This window comes from Hibiscus syriacus, unplaced genomic scaffold (assembly GCF_006381635.1).
Source record: "Hibiscus syriacus cultivar Baekdansim isolate YM2019G1 unplaced genomic scaffold, ASM638163v2 tig00111213_pilon, whole genome shotgun sequence".
NCBI classification, from domain to species: Eukaryota; Viridiplantae; Streptophyta; class Magnoliopsida; order Malvales; family Malvaceae; genus Hibiscus; species Hibiscus syriacus.
The window spans coordinates 6,512,278-6,532,147 of record NW_024063022.1 but is presented as its reverse complement, the minus strand read 5'-3'; the positions used below and the strand labels follow the sequence as shown (position 1 = coordinate 6,532,147).

At 32.8% G+C, this 19,870-nt stretch overlaps 1 protein-coding gene across 1 annotated transcript; it reads left to right on the top strand.

Moving 5' to 3' along the window:
* Positions 1 to 6,654: 6,654 nt before the first annotated feature.
* Positions 6,655 to 11,601, top strand: LOC120156072 (nucleolar complex protein 2 homolog). The gene is made up of 14 exons (XM_039167484.1): positions 6,655 to 6,698; positions 6,778 to 6,910; positions 7,057 to 7,117; positions 7,253 to 7,358; positions 7,452 to 7,503; positions 7,590 to 7,696; positions 7,985 to 8,053; positions 8,614 to 9,129; positions 9,410 to 9,712; positions 9,886 to 10,209; positions 10,307 to 10,513; positions 10,721 to 10,810; positions 10,900 to 10,997; positions 11,172 to 11,601. Exons 2-14 carry the CDS (start codon positions 6,802 to 6,804, stop codon positions 11,272 to 11,274), a joined length of 2,145 nt encoding a protein of 714 aa, XP_039023415.1. The 5' UTR covers positions 6,655 to 6,698; positions 6,778 to 6,801; the 3' UTR covers positions 11,275 to 11,601.
* The last annotated feature ends 8,269 nt before the right edge of the window (positions 11,602 to 19,870 follow it).

The following is a 19,870-nucleotide window of genomic DNA, read 5'->3' as shown; positions in this document are numbered from 1 at the left end:
ATTAAATCATTGTTTTTATTGAATAAAAATAATATTTTTTTATTATTTCAGGTCGGTCGGGCTGATTTTGGATTTTATTTCAAAAAGTCGGATCGGATTCGAGTCGGGTGAAGGGCATATATTATATAGGTCTGGTCGGATTTCAAGTAGATGAGTCATTGTTCTCAGATCGGATCGAGTGAACGAAAAAACCCGACCCATTCTCATCCCTCCTATATCCTATCCCAATTATTAGAGATATGCGGATGTGAACCTATATAGTTATATTAAATATTTAAATATGCAAACTTATAAAATTTTTAAAAATGTAAAATTAAATCAAAAAATATATAAAAAAGAATTTAAATTATTAATAATTTGAAATTTTTTATCCAAATTATTTTAGTTGACTCTTTTAAGGAAGTATTTTCAAATAATTCATTTTCAAATAAAAAAATTATATTTAAATAGTAATTATCGACTTAAATTAAAATACTGGAAAAACGATGCTTTTGTGTTGAAAAAATTATTTTTAAGAAAATATTCCCAAAGGAAGTCTAGTCAGGTACTTGGACTTGTTTTCTAAATTTGTTATATATTGTATAATTCATATTTATAAATTCGAAAAATATTTTAGCTCTACAAGTTAATGTTCGAAATATCTATTCTGCTTGGTGCGTTTTACTTACGGGTGAGTAAAATTCGATCCGATTCGAAAATTTTTAAATTTAAATCGAGTTGTAAAATACAACTCGAATAACTCGAAATTTTTAATAATAAGTAAATTGATTTTCATGTTTGAGCCGAGTCCCTTGACTTTGTTTGGTATATGTAAATCAATTGTGAAAAAAACACGAATATATATATAAATCATTATATTGTATCTGGTTATAAAATACCATTTAAATTAGAATCAAATAGTGTGATAATATTGTAAATATTTACAATTAAATTTAAATAGAAACTCAAAAAATTGACTCAACTCGACTCGAAAAAATTTCAAGTCAACTTCGAGTTATAAAATAGGACTCGTTAACCAGAATAACTCAATTTTTTTGACTCGACTCGATTCGATCAAACGCTCACCCTTAATTTTAATATTTTGGTTGGTTGGGGACTGATTGTTCTCTCTAAGGGTGTTTCATGAGTTGAACATCTTGTGAGTTGTTTAAATTTAATTTGATTAAAACTCGGTCAATGGTTATTAATTCAGATTAATTTGATTTGAACTCGACTCGAGATCTTAACGAATTGAGTTAAGTAATGTCCAACTTAACTGAATAAATCCACGAACAGTTGATTAATTTTTTTTATATCTTTTAGTATTTACCAGGTAATGTGCACATATATCCCACGACGCGAGCATCATTTGTTGGATGCACGAGGCAGGGCAGCTCACTCCCTCCCTCCCTCCACACTTGGTAAGCTGTCTCTAAAGGGTAGATATGCTTGCACGGATGGACATGAGATTCAAACCCAACGGGTTCTGACTTGATTGAATTGGATTTTTTTTAAAAAAAATTTGTTTGAGCTGGGTCGGGTCAGATTTTTTTAAGTGTGATATTCGGATCGGTTTCGGTTTTAGGGTGAAAAATACCCGACCTGACCCGACCCGACCCGAAAAAATATATAATTTTACCTTATATATATATTTAGGAATAATTATAATAATACCCTTTTCTATATATATTTTTCAATTAAGTCAATGTTTTTATTTAATAAAAATAATTTTTTTATTATTTCAAGTCAGGTCGGGTTTCTGAGTTATATATCAAGTCGGGTGAAACTTTGTTTTGGTTGGGTCTCGGGTGGAGGCTCCCTTTTTCTCGGGTCGGGTTGGGTGGACAAAAACCCAACCCGACCCATGCCCATCCCTACATGCACTAGCTTAATTTAAGATTAGCGAACGAAAGGAATAGACCTAACCGAAAATATTATAAGAATTTATAATATTTTTTTTGTTGAACGAAACCTAAAATATTAATATTTTTCTATTTTTCTATAACCGTCGTTCCTTAGCCTTAAAATAGACCGTCATTCTTTAGGTTCTCCCTCTCTCTCAATCTTCATTCTCTCTCTACTGTATCTAATCTCCTTTTGTCTACTTGCCAGACTTGTCACCCTTCCCTTCTCTCCTCAATCATATTTGTAGTCGTGGACCTGATCTTAATTCAATTAACATTATCATAAATAGAGTATAATATGGACTCTAGCATCCCAATTCTTTCTTCTAATGATATTTAAGTCCCTAATAGTTTTAGGATTCATCGAAAAATATGAATTGTACATGATTTATGAAATAATGAAATTTTCTGGTTTATGAGTTATGGTTACCTGAAATGTGTTATATGGTTTTCTGTTTTCAATGGAAAGTATGAATTATTCATGATTTATGGAATCATGGAATTTAGTAGGAGTGCAGGTGGGTGTAAGGTTCTGTGGAACCTACACATTATGGAGTGTTGGTTGGAGGGAATAATATGATTTTTGATAAACGTTTTATGGGAGGGTGTTGTTGGAGGAAGTTATTGTTACTGCTGGCTCTTCTGCTTTGTGCTCAGGGTAAGTCCTTACTTGGTGTGTAGGTGGGTGTATGGTTTTGGGGAACCTACACATTATGCGTTTGGTTGGAGGGATTAATATGGTTCTTGAATAAAAAATATGTTTTTAAACTGCTACTGTTTAAAAAGAAAAGATCTGTATCTTTATACAGATTTTACGGGAACACACTAGATAACCTATTCCTATGTCATGAACTCAGTTATTCGAACTATTTATCTAAACTAAAAGCTCGTTGTCCGTTACCATCTGAAATATTAGTAGGATCTCTAATCAACATAAAAATCTGTAGATATTCGGAAACAATAAGACAATATATGTTTATATGTATCTGCACGTTCTTCAGCATCATCTGGTAGTTCTGTATTACTGAGTTTTCCGAAGCTCACTCTATTACTCAACATTGCAGGTTACAAGAATTGTACCAACTCAATAAGAGATCAAGAATGAAACTTTGATTCCAAAAGAAACGAAAAGATTAACATTATTGTAGTAAAGGATAAGAAAATGAGATTGACCCATTAAAACTACAGCAAAAACAAGCAAAACCCACAAAATTTCAGTGAAAAATCATAAATATTCAAAAAAATGAAAGTCATATCTTCCTCCATAATGAAGTCGATTGTCACCTTCTTTCCGATAGCGACACAATCAGATGATCAGCGACGAAAAATGGAGTTGTTTTACATCAAAGGTCGAAGTGAGTCAACTGGTGAAGGCTAGTCTTGATCGGCTACCGACAATGGCGACCGACGCGATGGTCACCGGTGATCGATTAGTGGATCGACCTAGAACCTAATGGAGCAACAATGCCTGAGAGTGAAGAACACATGTAGAAGGGGAAAGAAATAAATTAAAAAATTATTAAAATGGTGATACATATTTGCTTCCAAAACTAAGTAGTTTTGGGTGGTAGAAGAAAGAAAAAAGAAATCACAACTTCAATCCTCTAAAAAAAATCACAACTTTAGTTCTCTGCGTAGAAACAGTTGGTGTCCACATCAGCAGAACATAACAGTTCTGTTAGTCAAAACGGTCAACGGTATAAAATGATGCAATTAAACAACTTCAAGGATAAAATTGATACAAAAATATGATAGGGGCGAAATTAATAAATTTAGTATACTATAGGGGAACCTCTGACCCTTAAGGCAAAGAAAAACAGTTAATTATACAAATAATTTTTAATTTTTACTAGGATTTTTATAGCCGTCTTTAAAATAATATTTATAATTTAATAACGGCTAACCATTTTATCAAAATTTGTAACCATAACCATAACCATAAGCTTAACCATTAATCTTTATTTTTAATAGTTTGGTTAACTGAAACCGTTTAATCTTAACGGTTCGGTTAATTAACCTATAAAATGTGACAGCTTCACCGGTTAACGATTGTTACAAGTTAATTTGCACACCCTAAATATAATTGTTTAACGTTTTTAATGTAGGGATGGGCATGAGTTGGGTTTGGGTCGAGTTTTGGTCAATCCGATCCAACCCAAAAAATTATACATCTTTCATCTGACCCGACTCGACCTGAAAATATACATCCTCCATCCAACCCGAATCTAACATGATTTTTTGAGATAAAATTTTAACACAACTCAACCCAAAATAATATATTTATTAAAAATATTATTTTTATTCAATAAAAAATAGATTTAACTGAAAAAATTAATATATATAGGGATATTATTATAATTATTCCTAAATATATAAGGTAAAATTATATTTTTTAGGTTATCTCCGATCAAATATTTTTCACACTAAACCTGACTCCACCCGAATTTAACCCCCAAAAAATCGACCCAAACCCCATTTTTTTAGAAATATATATATAATTCGATTGGGTCAAGTCGAAACCCATCAGATTCAGGCCCGTGTCCATCCCTATGTTAATGTAACCACTTAAATTGTTTAGTCAATTACGATCATTAAAAAAATTCACTAAAAATCAATCAATTTGTGTTTGACACGTGCTTTAATTTTTAATTTTCTGTAACTTTTTAAAATAAAATTTATAATATTTAAAAAATTCATTTAAATTTTTAAATAAAAAATTTATAAACACATCACATTTTGAGTGGATGACAATATTTTTAATGGCCCATGAAAAATTAGACTTCATTTTAAAAATTATAAAATGAAAAATAGACACCTAATAGGAAAATAGGCAGCACTTTTTTGTAATTAAGCCTTCATTTTATTGATTTATGAAAAATTATAAAATAAGAATAATATTTAGGGTAAATTACACCTATAACCACGTAATTATTGAAGGATTGTATTTTTGATCTTCGACCTTTTATTTTTTTAATTAGACTGTTTAAGAATCAAATCACGTATTATTAATATTTGGTGTGATAGTTACAAATATATATATATATTCAATCTATTTAATCTTTATTTTAATTTAATAAATTTAATTTTCTAATTATACAATAACTCATTTTATTTTTTATTGAAAGATAAAAAATAAGAAGAAATGAGGCCAAGAAATAATACATATTATTTTTTTATTTAATTTTCTAATTATACAATAACTCGTTTGATTTTAAAAATTTTATTTAAAAATTAAAAATTAAAAGTATTATTATATTTTACAAAAACCCCCCAAAAATTTTGAAAAACTTTAAAAAACTCAAAACTTTGAAAACCCTAATTTCAACCCTTAAACATATGCCAAATGTCGTATTTTGTCTTGATGAACTTTCACACGATCTCACCTCTAATCGACGACCGATAACCCCATGAAAAACCACCCGAACAGGAACTAATCGACGAACAATCAACGTGTGTACCCTAAGCATTTTTATAACATTTGATTAAATATGTGTACCCGAGATTCTTGATTTTTAAATATGTGTGTAAATATGTGTATACCCTAAGCATTTTTATAACATACTTTAATCATTAAATCCAAGAACATATTTAAATATAATTTACAACATATTTATATGTTTTTAATTTTTGTTAATGAAATAAATAATTATTGATTTTTTGTTAACTATTATTTACAACTTTTTTGTATGTTTTATTTGTGTTAATGAAAGAAATATTTTTATTTTTATTTATCAATTATAATTTAATAGTTATATATAATATTAAGAATAAATTATATAAAATATGTTGTGATTTTATTTATCAAATAATGTGTCACCACATTATTGGAAGAAATATAAATTGGATTAAATAAATATAAAATTAATGAAAATATCCTCCAATCAGGTAATGGCACGTGTCACTGTCTGATTGGAAATTAAATTTAACGGACAATGGCTTAATTCAAACATTTTAATAGTTGAATGATCTAAATCATTAAATCGAAACATCGATGATCAAAATAAAATCTGACAATAGTTAAGTGGTTACCAGTGTAGTTTAACCCTTAATATTTTGGTATAAAAGAATTTTAGTCACTAAATTTAACAATTTTACCAATTGAATCCTTAAATTTTGTTTTCATCCATATTATTTGGAAACAATTTTTTATTTTAATCCTTTTATGTTGTGACATTCTAAATTGTTGTTTTTTTATGTGTGTTTGTATCATTAGAATGACTAAAAATTAATAAAATATCTATGTTAAAGGATCAACATAAACAAAAGAAGTTGGAAAATTAAGTTGGAAAAATATAAAATTTAGGAACTAAAAGCTACTTTACCCCAGTATTTATAGGGTAAATTATATATTTAATACTTTAACAATCACTTTTGTTTCATTTTGGTCACCAACTATTTTTTTAAATTATACCTAACATCTAATTTTGGTTTCATTTTAGTTATATGCCGTTAAAAAATTAGCGGTGATGTTGATATGTCATCGTAAGTTAATGCCACATTAGCATTCATGTTACTTGGTAGATGATTAAAATGAAATCAAAATGTAACATTAGGTATGATTTTGAGGGGAAAAAAAGAGTTGGGTGATCAAAATGAAACAAAAGTGATAGTTAAGGTACTAAACATGTATTTTACCCATATTTATAAACACTATTTATTTCTCAAATTATAAAATGTCCCCCAAGTAATTTAAATTTAAAATATTGGTCCTTTTATCTATCCGTTTTACTTAAAAGCCCTAGAAGAACTTAACCAACCCTCCGCCCCCGCCCCCGCCCCCAAAACTCAAAAAACACAAGGCCGCCATTGTTGCAGGTCCGCAAAACCCCCCGTTTTTTCTTATTGAATTGATAAAATTGAAAAACAACTAATTTGTATTGCCTTCTAATCTTAGGTGTTTCTCGAAATATTAGAGAAAATGGGGAAATTAGGGAAAAAAGCGAGGAAATTCGCGAAGAAGAATCTTCAATCTGTGTTGAAAAGGAAACGGCAGTTGAAATCCATGTTCAAAAGGAAGGCTTCTAAAAGTAATTTCTGTTTCTTTTAATAAAATAAAATGCGTTGCTTTGTCTATGAATTTTTTTTATTTCGAACTGTGGTTTGCTCATCTAGTATTGAGTGTAATAGTTAAATTTGTTAACGGTAACTCTTAATTCTGGTGAAAATTTTACAGGAGATAAGAAGGAAGCGGCGGAAAACCTTGAAGAAGATCAAATAGGGAAGTCGAATGAAAGGTAAAATTTGGTTATAATCTTCTGTTTCATTTATATTCTCTCCTTTGCTATTTAATTTCTGCTTCTATTAGTGCTTCAACGATGCTGATAAGTGATAGTTTGCATTTTCTTAAAACATTTAAAATACGTTTTCAGAGGCCTCGAAAGCAAAAATATAGAGGATGTTGAGCTTGATGCGGTATTTGGTGATGAGAGCGATGCGGTTGAAGATGATTCCGGCAGCGATGGATATTTATCCGAGGTTTTGAAATATAAAACTCCTTAAAATCTTCAACTGGCTTTCTTTTGAGGGAAGAAAGGGTTTTTCATATTGATGTTTGAATATATTGATCAGGACTCGAGCTGTCCGTCTTTGGATGAAAATGGAACTGAGATTTATCAAGATGGTGAGGCACTATGAACAGATATTCCTCTGTGTTTCCCCCTACTGTTATTGAGAATATTTCCAATTCATTTACCTGTGCTTTCATAGATATGGATGTAGACAACGGTGGTACTGGTGATTTGTTGGAGCAGAACACGGCAATTCATTTAGAGCTTGCACAGAAGAAGAAAAAATTAGAGAGGTTGCAGAAAAAGGTATTAGGCCTTATTGACATCGAACTGCAAATTTTGTGAGATTATATTGTGTTTCGAGAGTCAAAGATTGGTTTGTTATGATGCCAACTAGGAGTTAAAGATGAACTTTATGCTGATATACAAATGAATATCTCATTAGAACTGTATACTGCAAATAATACTCGAATTAGTTACTTCATACAAGTGCTTAGTAGGATGTATTGGCTTGTAAGTTTGTTGTTATATAAAGTTCACAAATTGTTGCTACTATATTTATTTCATTGAGAATTTCTACTATGTTAATCTCAGGATCCTGAATTTTCTAATTTCCTGGAAAGCTATGAGAATGGCCTTGGGAAATTAAAGGACGAGGAATCTGTAAGTTCTGTAATGTCTTTTTTTTGCCAACTAGACTTTGTCTTAATTGTTATTAGATCAGAAATTGCATCAATCTTTTTAGTTTTTGTTTTCTCAGTATCATCTGCTCTTGGTTTGCACTTAGGTTACAATAGGAAAGAACCTACAAGTTTTTCTAACTTTGATTCTACTTTTCTGTGTCAGAAGTTTATGAAATTGTAAGTCTTGGGGTGAAAGCAATACTTACAATTAATAATTAGTGTTGCTTGGTGCGAATTAAAACCAAAAAAAATTGCACCGCCAAGGTTAGATACTGAGATGTATGATGTATCATGTATGGAGAAAAGGGAATATATTGACATATTGTATTTGTGCTCCTTTCTTTGCTTGAGATATTATGGTTGCATGCTAATGTAGCATGTTATTAAAGAATTATGAACTCATAATCATTTGCTTGTATTTCAGAAAAAAAGAAGGAAAAGTAAGCAGTGGAATTCTTTGATTCCTCCCTTATGCCCTTATTTTGTCCATCTGATGGCTGTGCCTTTCTGAACTTTTTATTTTTTGACCTTTTGTAACAGTATTCCGATGAGGACAATACTAGTGAAGATGGCACAGAAAGTCCTGAGAAAGGCACTGTAAATTTAAGAAAGGACAAGTTGTTGACTAGCTCTGCGATTAATTCTTTGTGCCAACTAGTCAGAGAGCATCATAGTATTTCTGCACTTACTAGTTTATTGAATGGGTATAGAGCTGCATGCCATTATGATCTTCATGATGTTGCCTCGTGCCATGGACATCTAGACAGCAAAGCCCTTTCCAAGATTTTAATCTTCATGCTTCAGGAGGCTGATAATATTTTTCGAGAAATGCTCGGAATATCATGTTCTAGTTGCAAAAAGGAGGCCATTTTAGAGTTGAAGAATAGTTCAAAATGTAAATCTATGAAGCCACTAATCAAATCTTATTTGAGAAGTACACTGTTTCTTCTGAATCAAGTTACTGACTCGGAGATACTTGCCTTCTCCTTGGTTAAAATCAGAGCCTCGGTAATATTTTTTGCTGCTTTTCGTCCGTTGCTGCACAGACTAATCAAGGTATTGTAATCCATGAGACATGACACTTGATATATATATATTGGCCAGTTTTGTTAGTACTAGTAGTTTTTGGATATAGAGGAACGTTAATATTGTTTATATTATCCAGTTGGTATATGTGGGAATTAGGAGAATGCAAGACATGAGGAATCTTGTAATGGTTCTTATTAACTTTCATTTTTTGTTCTTATATTTCCATCAATACCTTCTTGCTATTGAATATCTATCTAATTATATTACTTTTTTCATACTCAGCAATAACTCTTTAAATTGATTACAGATTGCAGTTCATTTATGGGTAACAGGTGAAGGGACTCTAGCATCACATTCTTTCCTGGTCATAAAAGATGTGGCTTCTGTGTTTAGCTCAGTTTGTTTCGACTCATGCTTGATTAAAACATACAAGGCCTTCATTGGTCACTGCAAATTTGTCGATCCAGTTTCTTCCAAACACATTCAGTTTCTGCGCAATTCCTTTATTGAGCTATGCTCTCAAGATGTTCAAAACTCATCCAAAAAGGCAATGGTCTGTGTTGAGCACCTTTCTAAGATACTGCAGACAGGTCTACAAACAAAGAATAAGGTATTCATGCTCATATCTTTGGCATCATCATTTAATTTGATGAGACAAGATTGGACATTGTTTCATTGTTCTTTTAATTTGATCCTATGGATATATGTAGTTCATTATTACTCTGATGTTATTAGGCAAGGCCAAGGTTTTGATGTTGCTTCTTTGTTATTGCTTGTAAGCAGGAGGCTGTAAAAAGGATATGCAGTTGGCAGTATACAAACTGCATTGATCTCTGGGTTTCATTTATATCAGCAAACATACAAGATTATGATCTTCAGCCATTGTTATACATTATCATTCAGATTATCAACGGAGTAGCTGTCTTGTTTCCTGGACCAAAATATTTGCCTCTAAGAATCAAATGCATTCAGTGGTTGAATAACCTTTCTAGTGCAAGTGGGGTTTTCATTCCTGTTGCATCATTTGCTATGGATATTTTGGAATATAAAACTGGAAGGGTCACTGGGAAACCTGGAAAAGATTTCAACTTCTCTTCCACTATAAAGGTTTGGATTTATCATCATTGTTACTCTGAATTGAAATGTCCTTTGCGCGCAAGATCTATGTATTCTTGCTATAATTAACCTGGATGTTTTGGTGCAGTTGCCGAAACATTTGCTAAAATCTCGGAACTTTCAAGACAAGTGTGTTTCATCCGTCATTGAATTACTTGCAACGCACTTTGCTCAATGGAGCTATCACATAACTTTTCCTGAGCTGGCTACTATTCCTCTCATCTGCCTCAGGAAGTTTGTTGAGACCACAACGACTGAGAGTTACCGGCGTGTGGTGAAGCGATTTATCAATCAGGTAACGATTTTAGGAACTTTTGAGTTGTATGTTGTCTGAACCAGATCTGCCTTGTTAGTGTTGACTACATAGGAATAGAAGAAAGTAATCTCGAACCTCCCCTCTCTGAAAAGAAAATGCAATCTTTTAAATCGTGCTACGAAAAAAGAAAAAATAAGTGAAAATAGGAAGAAGATAATAAAAGTTTAGTTCTTTCTGGTGTTTTAGGTGGAGCAGAACATTGAATTTATACAGAGGAAGAGAGATGAGGTGGCATTTTCGCCGAAAGATCATCAATCTGTCGAGTCATTTCTTCAGGTTTACCTTCTTTTACCGCAAAATTATACATAATTATCTATAATTGTAGTGAAGGAATTTCCTGAACTTCATAAATGGTTGGGATGCAGTATGAAAAGTCCAATGCCAACGCTCCATTCACACAATATTACGAGAGTATAATCGAGAAAGCTGCTTCCTCAAAACCGGTTATGAATCAGAAGATAAGGTGCCCTTCTTTCTCTCTTTCTTGGCTCTCATCTTTACGCTTCTTCGGTTTTGGGGTGTGGAAAGAGGGGATGCTTTATGATTCTGGTGCCATTTCAAGTTATTGTTTAGCAACATCATGAATGCCGAAACACATCGATGTTCGTTTAGAACTAACTTGTCATTGGTACTGCAGTTCCTTGCCTCAAACGAAGCCAAAAAGAAAAGAAAGACAGCTGCCAAACGATACCATCCCTGTGAGTGTCATTGATGAAGTTTTGGAGGGAAATAAAGTGTAGATGTCCACTACCAATGGAAAAGTCGGGAAAAACGAGCAATAAAAGGAAAACCTAAGATCGACACCATGTCATTGCCTCCGTGTACTAATACTTACGAGTAAGCAAACTTATTCTTCATTTTATAGATTGATTATTCAATGATTTGAGTTTGTAATGCAGAAATGCGAAGGAAAATTTTGTTAGCAGAAGTTAGGTTTGAACATCAAGAAAAACAGGTTTTGTATGCTACATTAGTTATAGGAGAATCAAATCTTGGGTTGTCTGTTGGTTTAGATTCTGTTGCTGGTGTTCTTCATTTATCGGCAACGACGATCGGAGCGGATTTTGCAGTTATTAAGATGAAACCTTTATAATTGATTTATGGTTGGTAAGTGGTGAAAGTTGTGTTTTAGTGGAGACGAGACGACCCGCTCTTGCTTTCCTCGTAGACGAGACGACACCAGTTTTATTTGATATATTTATTGGGCAAATTACACAGATCATCACTCAACTTTTTTTCACTCTTATTTTGGTCATTAAAATTTAAAAAAATTCCAATTTTAATATATATATATATATATATATATATATTTATAAATATAGATAAATTCAAGGCACTATATGTTCAAATATATTCTATAATCATTTAATAATAAGCTCATACCTCTGGTATTTGTAGTGTTTGAACCCGAAACTTCAAGAGATGGCAAGTATTTTTCATAGAATGGTGTGACATGCCATTTTAACGTGGTGTTTTTTCATTTATTTCACTTTTCAACTTTCTAATTATATACATATATATATTAAAATTAATTTACAATTTAAATAATTATATAATATTAAAATTTATGTGTTTATAATATTTGGAAGATATAGATTTTAAAAAATTGAATTCTATATATTCAAATGTTAATATTGATATATCTTTAGCCATATTTAATTAAAAATGATGTTTATCTCTAGAAATCAATTTGTATTATCTATTAATATCAATAATCATTCTTTCATGGTGCGTTTGGTTTATGGAATGTAGTATTTCCTCTTAGAATAAGGTTATCGAATGTAGCATTATTTGACGCATCATTGTGATTGTAGTATTTGGTTAAAAGAATAAAAAATTACTGGAATATATAAATGTATATTTTTACCAAATTGCCCTTGTTATATATTTGTTTTTTAACAATGAATTTTCAAATGAAAATAATTATATAATAATTCATAAGAAAATATATTATTTTATTATTTTTAATTCAAATAATTTTTTATAAAATTTAAATTCATAAAATTTGTATTGTTTTATAAAATTTAAAAGATAAACGACTAGAATAAAAGTGTAAATATATTATATATTGTTTTAATATTAATTTTTATATCAATTATCTAAAAATATATTAAAATTTTACATCAACATTTAAATATAAAAAGATATGAAAATTTTAATAGATGAATCATTTTACTCCTATTGAAATGTACATGGGTTGATTTATTATTTTTTCAGAAATTATTTTTAATTTATTGATTAAAAATAATAATGATTTTATTTTTTAATATTCAAAATCATATAATATCGATATTATCTAAATCTTTCAAAATATTTCTTAAACTTTTATATATGCAATACCAATTTAATATCACCTTTACAGAAATCACTGTTGTTGACAGTAAAACAAATTTTAATATAACAGGTTTGAAAAAAAAAATAAAGATAGCTTGTTTAAAAAAAATAAATTACCATAACAAATATGTGGGAATTGATGAATAAAGAAAAGGGTATTTTAGAAATAATTATTTTCAAAATTTATCAATATTTCAAGGGTATTTTAGTTCATATTGATGAGAATTGATGAATACCTAAATCGTATGAGGGATTAGTATTTCTGGTAAAGTATCCCAAATTTTTACCGTTGATAATATTTTTTTTATTGCGAATCTTTGCAATCCAAACCAAGGAAATAGATTCTGGAAAAATATTTTTACTTCGATAATCATCTTTTCCACCATTCAAACAGTCCCTTAAGAGTATTTATTGTTCAAGATAAGTGACATCACCGAAAGTAAACCAAACTTTCGGTGGAAATTATTTGGTGGCAGCATTTGTTGACATTTAGAAACGGCTGCAGAAATTGTTGATTTTTCAACAATGATAGAACCTCAATTTTAGCCATTGTAAGTTAAGGTATTTACAAATTAGTCCTTAAGTTTCAACTATAAATACTCTAGCTCATTTAGCTTCAATACCATCCCAAAGCATTCTAGCTTTCTTCCAATACTAAAGAGAATTTAGAGAGTTTTTTAAGAGTTGTTTTCTCCTTTTTATCAAGAGAGAATTATCATTGTTTTCTCCTTGGTAGATCGAGAGAGGTTGTAATTCCTATTTTCTCATAGTGAAATTATTCTACCGTTGCCCGTGGTTTTTACCCTATATTATTTAGGGGTTTTCCACGTAAATTTTGTGTCTCTTTTTATCTTCATTTTTATTTTCTCAAATTATCAGTTGCGATTTTGCTCTATCCGATAGCCGTCTTCCGCAACATTTATATCCCCTAAAACGGATTTAACGAGAAATAGGTAATATAAATGATTTAATTTTATATAAATTTATCTAAATAAACATTTTAATTGAATTAAATTGATTCTCATTGAATCCTTGACGAGGTAGGTAAATATTATAGTTTATAAATATAAAATATTTAAAATAAAAAAAAATCACATTGTAATTTTCATAGTTGCACAATATTAAAAATAATATCAAGTAAAAGTAAAAGTATATTATTATAACTATATTATTATAAAAAAATTATACATATTTGTTTATTTCTATTTTATATTTTCCGACAGAAGAAATTATTTAATTAATAATAATATATAAAGTGAATGAAAACTTAAATTTAGTATGAACATTAATAAAGTTAACAATTTTTAATTGTATCAATATTTTTTTTATTTTTTTTTCTAAATTTTATTGCGTTATCGTTAAATATCGTTTTTGAATTTTAATTTTTAAAATAATACAAATCAATATATAAAATCAATATCTCATTAAAATTTCGAATTTTTTTAGAGTTTTCGATGAATATGAATCTGTATCCCATTCCAAGTTAATTTCAATACAAAGGACAACAGAGACTTACCCTTAAATCTGGCTGTCCAAGCAAGCTCCGAGCCCCACCCCTAACACCTCTACACTGCTGGCACAACCGAAGAAGAAGATCCCAAATCCTCTTAGAGCCAAAATCCATCCACATTCGAGCCAAAATCGATGAGCCTATACTTGGTAGGCAATCTATCAAGCACCGCCATCCACGCTATGACCGAGTGCTTTGAAATGTTCCCCGGATGCCACACCAACTTGTCCCACGAAACCTTGTCATTCCTCAATCGGACCTCACCCCAAATCTTCGCAATTGAAGAGAGGGAAGGCCCCAATAGTCCCTAAACAGTAGCAACACTCTCCCTATTATGTAACAAACTCCTCCAGGTCCGGCTACACCCTTGGGTCCCTCTAACATGCCTTGAGGACTCGCTCTTAAGCACGCACGAATAAATCCAAGCAATCCATATCGACCATTCCTTCAAAAGAACCTTTCTGATTAGCCAAACAAAACAAGCCTGGTTCCAACTCGCAAGGCACCTAAGCCCAAGACCTCCCTCCGACCTAGGACTACAAACCACACTCCAGCCCACACGAGCACCCTTGGCAGGTTTGTCACCCCCTTCCAAAAGATGCGATCACACATTTGGTTAATCCGCTTAATGACAACCCTAGGTAAAAACAACTGCCTAGACCAAAAGTTCTGATACTATAGAGAATAGACTGGATCAGCTGAAGTCTCCCAACATATGATAACGGTCTAGTAATTAGCGGAATACCCAAGTATCTAACCGGGAGAGTACCCTGTCGAATCCCCGTGGCCTCATGAACCAGTCGCAAAGTACCATTCTTCACCCCAGACAAGAAAATCTGTGATTTGACCAAGTTCATTTGCAAACCGGAAAAGCCATGAAATGTCCCAATCACTCTCCAAACCCCAAGGATAAAATCATAAGTGTCCTTAGTAAATACCAAGAGGTCATCCGCAAAGCAAAGATTCATGAGCCTAACTTTGTGACACTTCAGATGGAAGCTAAACACCCCAACTCAATAGCTTTATCCAAGAGCCTCGATGGCACATTCATCGTAAGAACAAAGAGATAAGGGGAGTGGATCCCCCTGTCGTACACCCTTAGCCCCTTTAAATAGCCCACCAAACCCCCAATTCAGAGAAATAGAAAACTAGGGTGTGGTAATGCACTCATTAATCCAGCCAATAGACATATGAGGCAGCCTTGACGCCTCCAAAATTGTAACAAGGAAACCCCAGTCAATAGAATTGAAATGCTTATGTAAGTCGATTTGAAGGGCACAACGAGGTGAAAGAGAGGATCTGCCATAAGTGTGTTATCAATAATAGACCTCCCCGGAATAAAAGGGCTTTGACTACTAGAAACAATCTCAGCTAGATAAGGCTTAAGCCTCCCAACAAGGATGCGAGTAATACACTTATACAAAAACAAACAACAAGAGATTGGTTGGAAATCACGCATATGACTAGGGTTCATAACCTTCGGAACGAGTACAAAAGTAGTAGCATTAAAAGCTGGCAACATACTAGACGATTCAAAAAACCATATGATAGCATCAGTAAGATCTTCACCCACAATGCTCCTAGCAACTTTAAAGAAATAAGAAGTCATCAGGACCAGGTGCCTTATCTGAGCCCTGCTCAAACATGGCTTGCTTGACCTCATCCTTCGAAACTCTTATCTGCAAAGCCCGCTTATCATCCTCAGAAAAGGTAAATCCAAGAAGCTCCTTAAGGGGCACCTAGTAACCGAATCATCCCTAGCACCAAGAAGATCCCCATAAAACTGAACCGCCTTCGTTGTTATAAGGTTATAATCCTCCAACAAACACCCACTATCATAAGTGATAACCTGGATAACACGCTTGCTTTGTTGAATATCGATTATAGAATGGATTTTTTTTGAATTCTGGTTCACCTCATGAATCCAAAGTACCCTAGACTTCTGCCGAAAGAAATTCCCCTCTGCAGCCTCCAAAAAACTCAGCAGCCAAGGCTCCCTTCTTCTCAAGAAAGTCATTGGATGGGGCACCAGCTAAAACTTCCAGCTGAACCTTATCCAGCTCAAAACGTTTATCCCTGACACGAGCACTCAAATTCCTCAATCATTTTTCAATTGGCAATTGAAAAGAGTAATAAACATTCGGGAGCTGAAACGTTTTAGAAGAAGGAACACCATTGGAGGAATTAGGAGCGATCGGCCGGTACCGTGGAGGGTCCATAAAGTCAAGGGAGGCGTCGTGAAGTGGAGTAAGGGGTTGAATATGATCAGGGTTTCGTCCAAGCGCTGGACAGCAATGTAGAAGGGGAGAGAAAGAGTGAATCGTCATTAGGAAGAAACTTTCCTGGAAAAAGAATCACAGTTCATCGACGCTATGAAGTCTCAATCTTTGTGGATAATGTAAGTAAGCGAGTCAATCAAAACGCTTTAAAGGAACTCTTCCAAGAGTTTAGAGTAGTTTTGCATATTGGAACCAGAAAAGGAAATCGCGGAGCTTGACTTTTGCATTTGTCCGGTACATAAATGTAGTTGAGGCTAAGTTTGCTGCCAAAATAAGTGATGGAAGATGGATAGACATGCATCGTATAAGGGTATGCTTTAAATGAAACAAGGAAACGAATGTGCCAGTTTCTCGGGAGAGAATTACGTTGTTGAGGAAATGGAATCCAGACCTAAGGAATCGTAGGTCATTCAAAGAAGTTTTAGTCAGCTCAGATAATCCTAATTTCGTTAGCGAGCGAAGGTATGCTTTGTCCAGAAGAAGTGGTTCACGTAAGAGAAGTTGATGGAGTTTCTTCCAAGCCAGAAGGGCAGGACATAGTATCAATCAAAGAAATTCAGCTCAAGAAGGATGAAGCGGAATGGAGGAAGCGTAGTCTTGTCGGACAGATAAAAGTTATGTACAATATTGATTGTGTTCAGGAGATGTCCGGGATAGAGGGAACTAGTGTCAAAGTTTGTCAGTGGCATGGGCTGTTGGTAGTGCTGATTTTTGAGAATATGAATGAGCTAGCTAAAGTTTGGAGTAGTAGAGATGCTTTCATGCAACCATGGTTTGATGTGTTGGAGATGTTAGAAGGTTTTGATGGTAAAATACTGGTCAAAACATGGGTGGTTTTACAGGACGTTCTATTACAAGCTTGGAATGCTAGGTTTTTCTTTCAACTTGGAAGTAGATGGGGCAACGTACTTAAAATTGATGATGACACCTCAAATCAAAACCGTTTTGATATTGCTAGATTGTTACTCTCGATCTAGAAAATGTACAGAATCCCTGATAGAGTAAATATAATTATAAATGAGAACATTTCGGACATTATTGTACGGACTGAAGAGTTTGAGGGAGATGTCTTTTCTTATATGGAAGATCCCCATTCGAAGTGGAGGAAGATGGAAAGTCGACTGCTTTAGTGGACCCCCTGACCAGGAAGAAGAGTTAGGAGAGGAAGTCTGGAGTAGCTCAAAGAGTGCAAGCAGGGGTGGTTTCAATGGTGTAGGCCCTCCAGCAATGGGATTGGATGTTTCTGAACCTATAAGGTCTGAGGAGAGGCCAATGCAGCTGAACCTGGATGATACTACTGCTAATGGACTTCATGATGTTACAGTCGTATCTGGTTGTGACTCTCAAATTACTGGTCCAAGTTCTATAACCGGACAAGTTAATTTGGTTATCGATTCGACCTGCAGTATTGATTCGGTCTCTAATGATGAAAGACTACAAGATGTCCAGGTTGAGGTAGTTAAGAGCTTAGATTTTGGTCGGGAGAAAATCTTTGAAATTCCCCAATCAACACCTAAAGTTAGGATTTCAAGTCAAGACGGTATGAGGAAAAACAAGAAGAATACAAACATTCAGGCGGGTGGCAAGAAAAAAAAAGGAAGACATCGAAGAAGAATGCAAAAGTAGTAGCGGGGACCAACATTCCAATTGAAGAAAGTGTGGAAAATGAGAGTGTGAGGAGAACTGAGGCTAGAAAGACCTTCGAGTTAGGCACTGTCCTGGGCGTTGAATTTGCTGATTTAAAGGAGGCTGTCATTGACAGGCTCTAGGTTCTCAAGGCTGGAAGAGAATGCCGAAGGTGGTGGGTTGTAAGGAGTGAGAAACCTTGAGTGTTCTACTGTTCTATTAATTTTTAATTCATGAGTCTTACTGCAATTTCTTGGAATGTTCGAGGTCTTGGCAAAAGGGAGAAGGTAAGAGCAGTTAGTCATGTTCTAGCCCAGAGCAAAGCCAGAGTTGTATTTATTCGAGGATCTAAGATGAGTTCGGAGAATAATGGTGTACTGAAGCGGCTACAAGGGAAGAATTTTAAGTGGAAGGTTGTTTACCTCGCGGCTACAAATTCTACCTCGTTTTGTAAATATAAACGGTTGTGATCAACCCATCAAAGTATCACATGTCCCATCCAACAATTAAAACCACAACCGCGTTTCATGTTTCCAATCACCCTTCGTTAAATCCTCTGTTAGACCCTAGCCGTACTTCCTCTGTCTCTTCCTTCTCTTTGTTTACCTGAGAATATTTAGAAACTAAAACTCAGATTCAATTCAAACAAGTATTGGAATCGTTTTTGTTTAATCTTCTTTTTATTTTTCAAAAAAAGGAGATAGAAATAATAGTAATAAAGAGATAAGTAGTGTTTTGAAAATCGGACCGGATCGACCGGTTCAACTGAGAATCGCTGTCTAGTTCGGTTTAATCTATATCGGTTGAACCGGTCGGAATCATTGAACCGTTCGAACCGGATCGGTTGAAAACTGAAAAAAACTGTCAATTTTGTTTTTTTTTTTAAATTAAACCAAACGACATTGTTTGTTAAACGAGCCAAGTCGAACTCGAGTATTGCTGAGCTCGACTCGAACTTGAAAACTTTAAAAGTAAACTCAACTCTAATCAAACTCACGAGATAAAAATTATCAAGTTCAACTCGAACTCGAAATATAATATTGAAACTTGAACTCGAAAAGGCTTGAACTCAAAAAAAATTTAGAAACTCGATTGAAGCCTAAAATTCAAGTTTGATTGAAGTGAAAGAATAATTCACTCAATGCTCACCAAAAGGCTCTATGATTTTGAATGTCAAATTACTCTATTATTTATAGAAGTTAGTTTGGATGTTCTTCTATGTTTCTTATCCATGTGGGATTATTTTGTTCTCATATTTTTACTCTTTAGACTTTTGGGATGCTCTTCCATGTTTCTTAATCATGTGAGATTGTTTTTAAAAAAAATTAAATCAAACAATATCATTTTATTATGATTTTTTTAGTTCCAAATTTATTTTTTGATTATATTTATATAATTATATTTTTTATTTAATATGTTTTACCTTAAATATTATAGTGTATTTAATTTGAATTATTTTGTTTCACTTGATATTATGGTTTTTAACTTATATATGTTATGACTTGCTTTAAATATGACTTGTAATATAAAAAATTATTTTTTATTAAATATTTTTAGTATTTTTATTTAATTTTTTAAATAATTATG

What these genes read in the sequence shown, in the direction of transcription:
- LOC120156072 (XM_039167484.1), top strand. Translation starts at nt 6,802, where the DNA reads ATGGGGAAATTAGGGAAAAAAGCGAGGAAATTCGCGAAGAAGAATCTT. An exon ending in AATTAAAGGACGAGGAATCT is followed by an intron (nt 8,054 to 8,613) that starts GTAAGTTCTGTA and finishes CTTTTGTAACAG; the next exon opens with TATTCCGATGAGGACAATAC. An exon ending in CTGTCGAGTCATTTCTTCAG is followed by an intron (nt 10,811 to 10,899) that starts GTTTACCTTCTT and finishes GTTGGGATGCAG; the next exon opens with TATGAAAAGTCCAATGCCAA.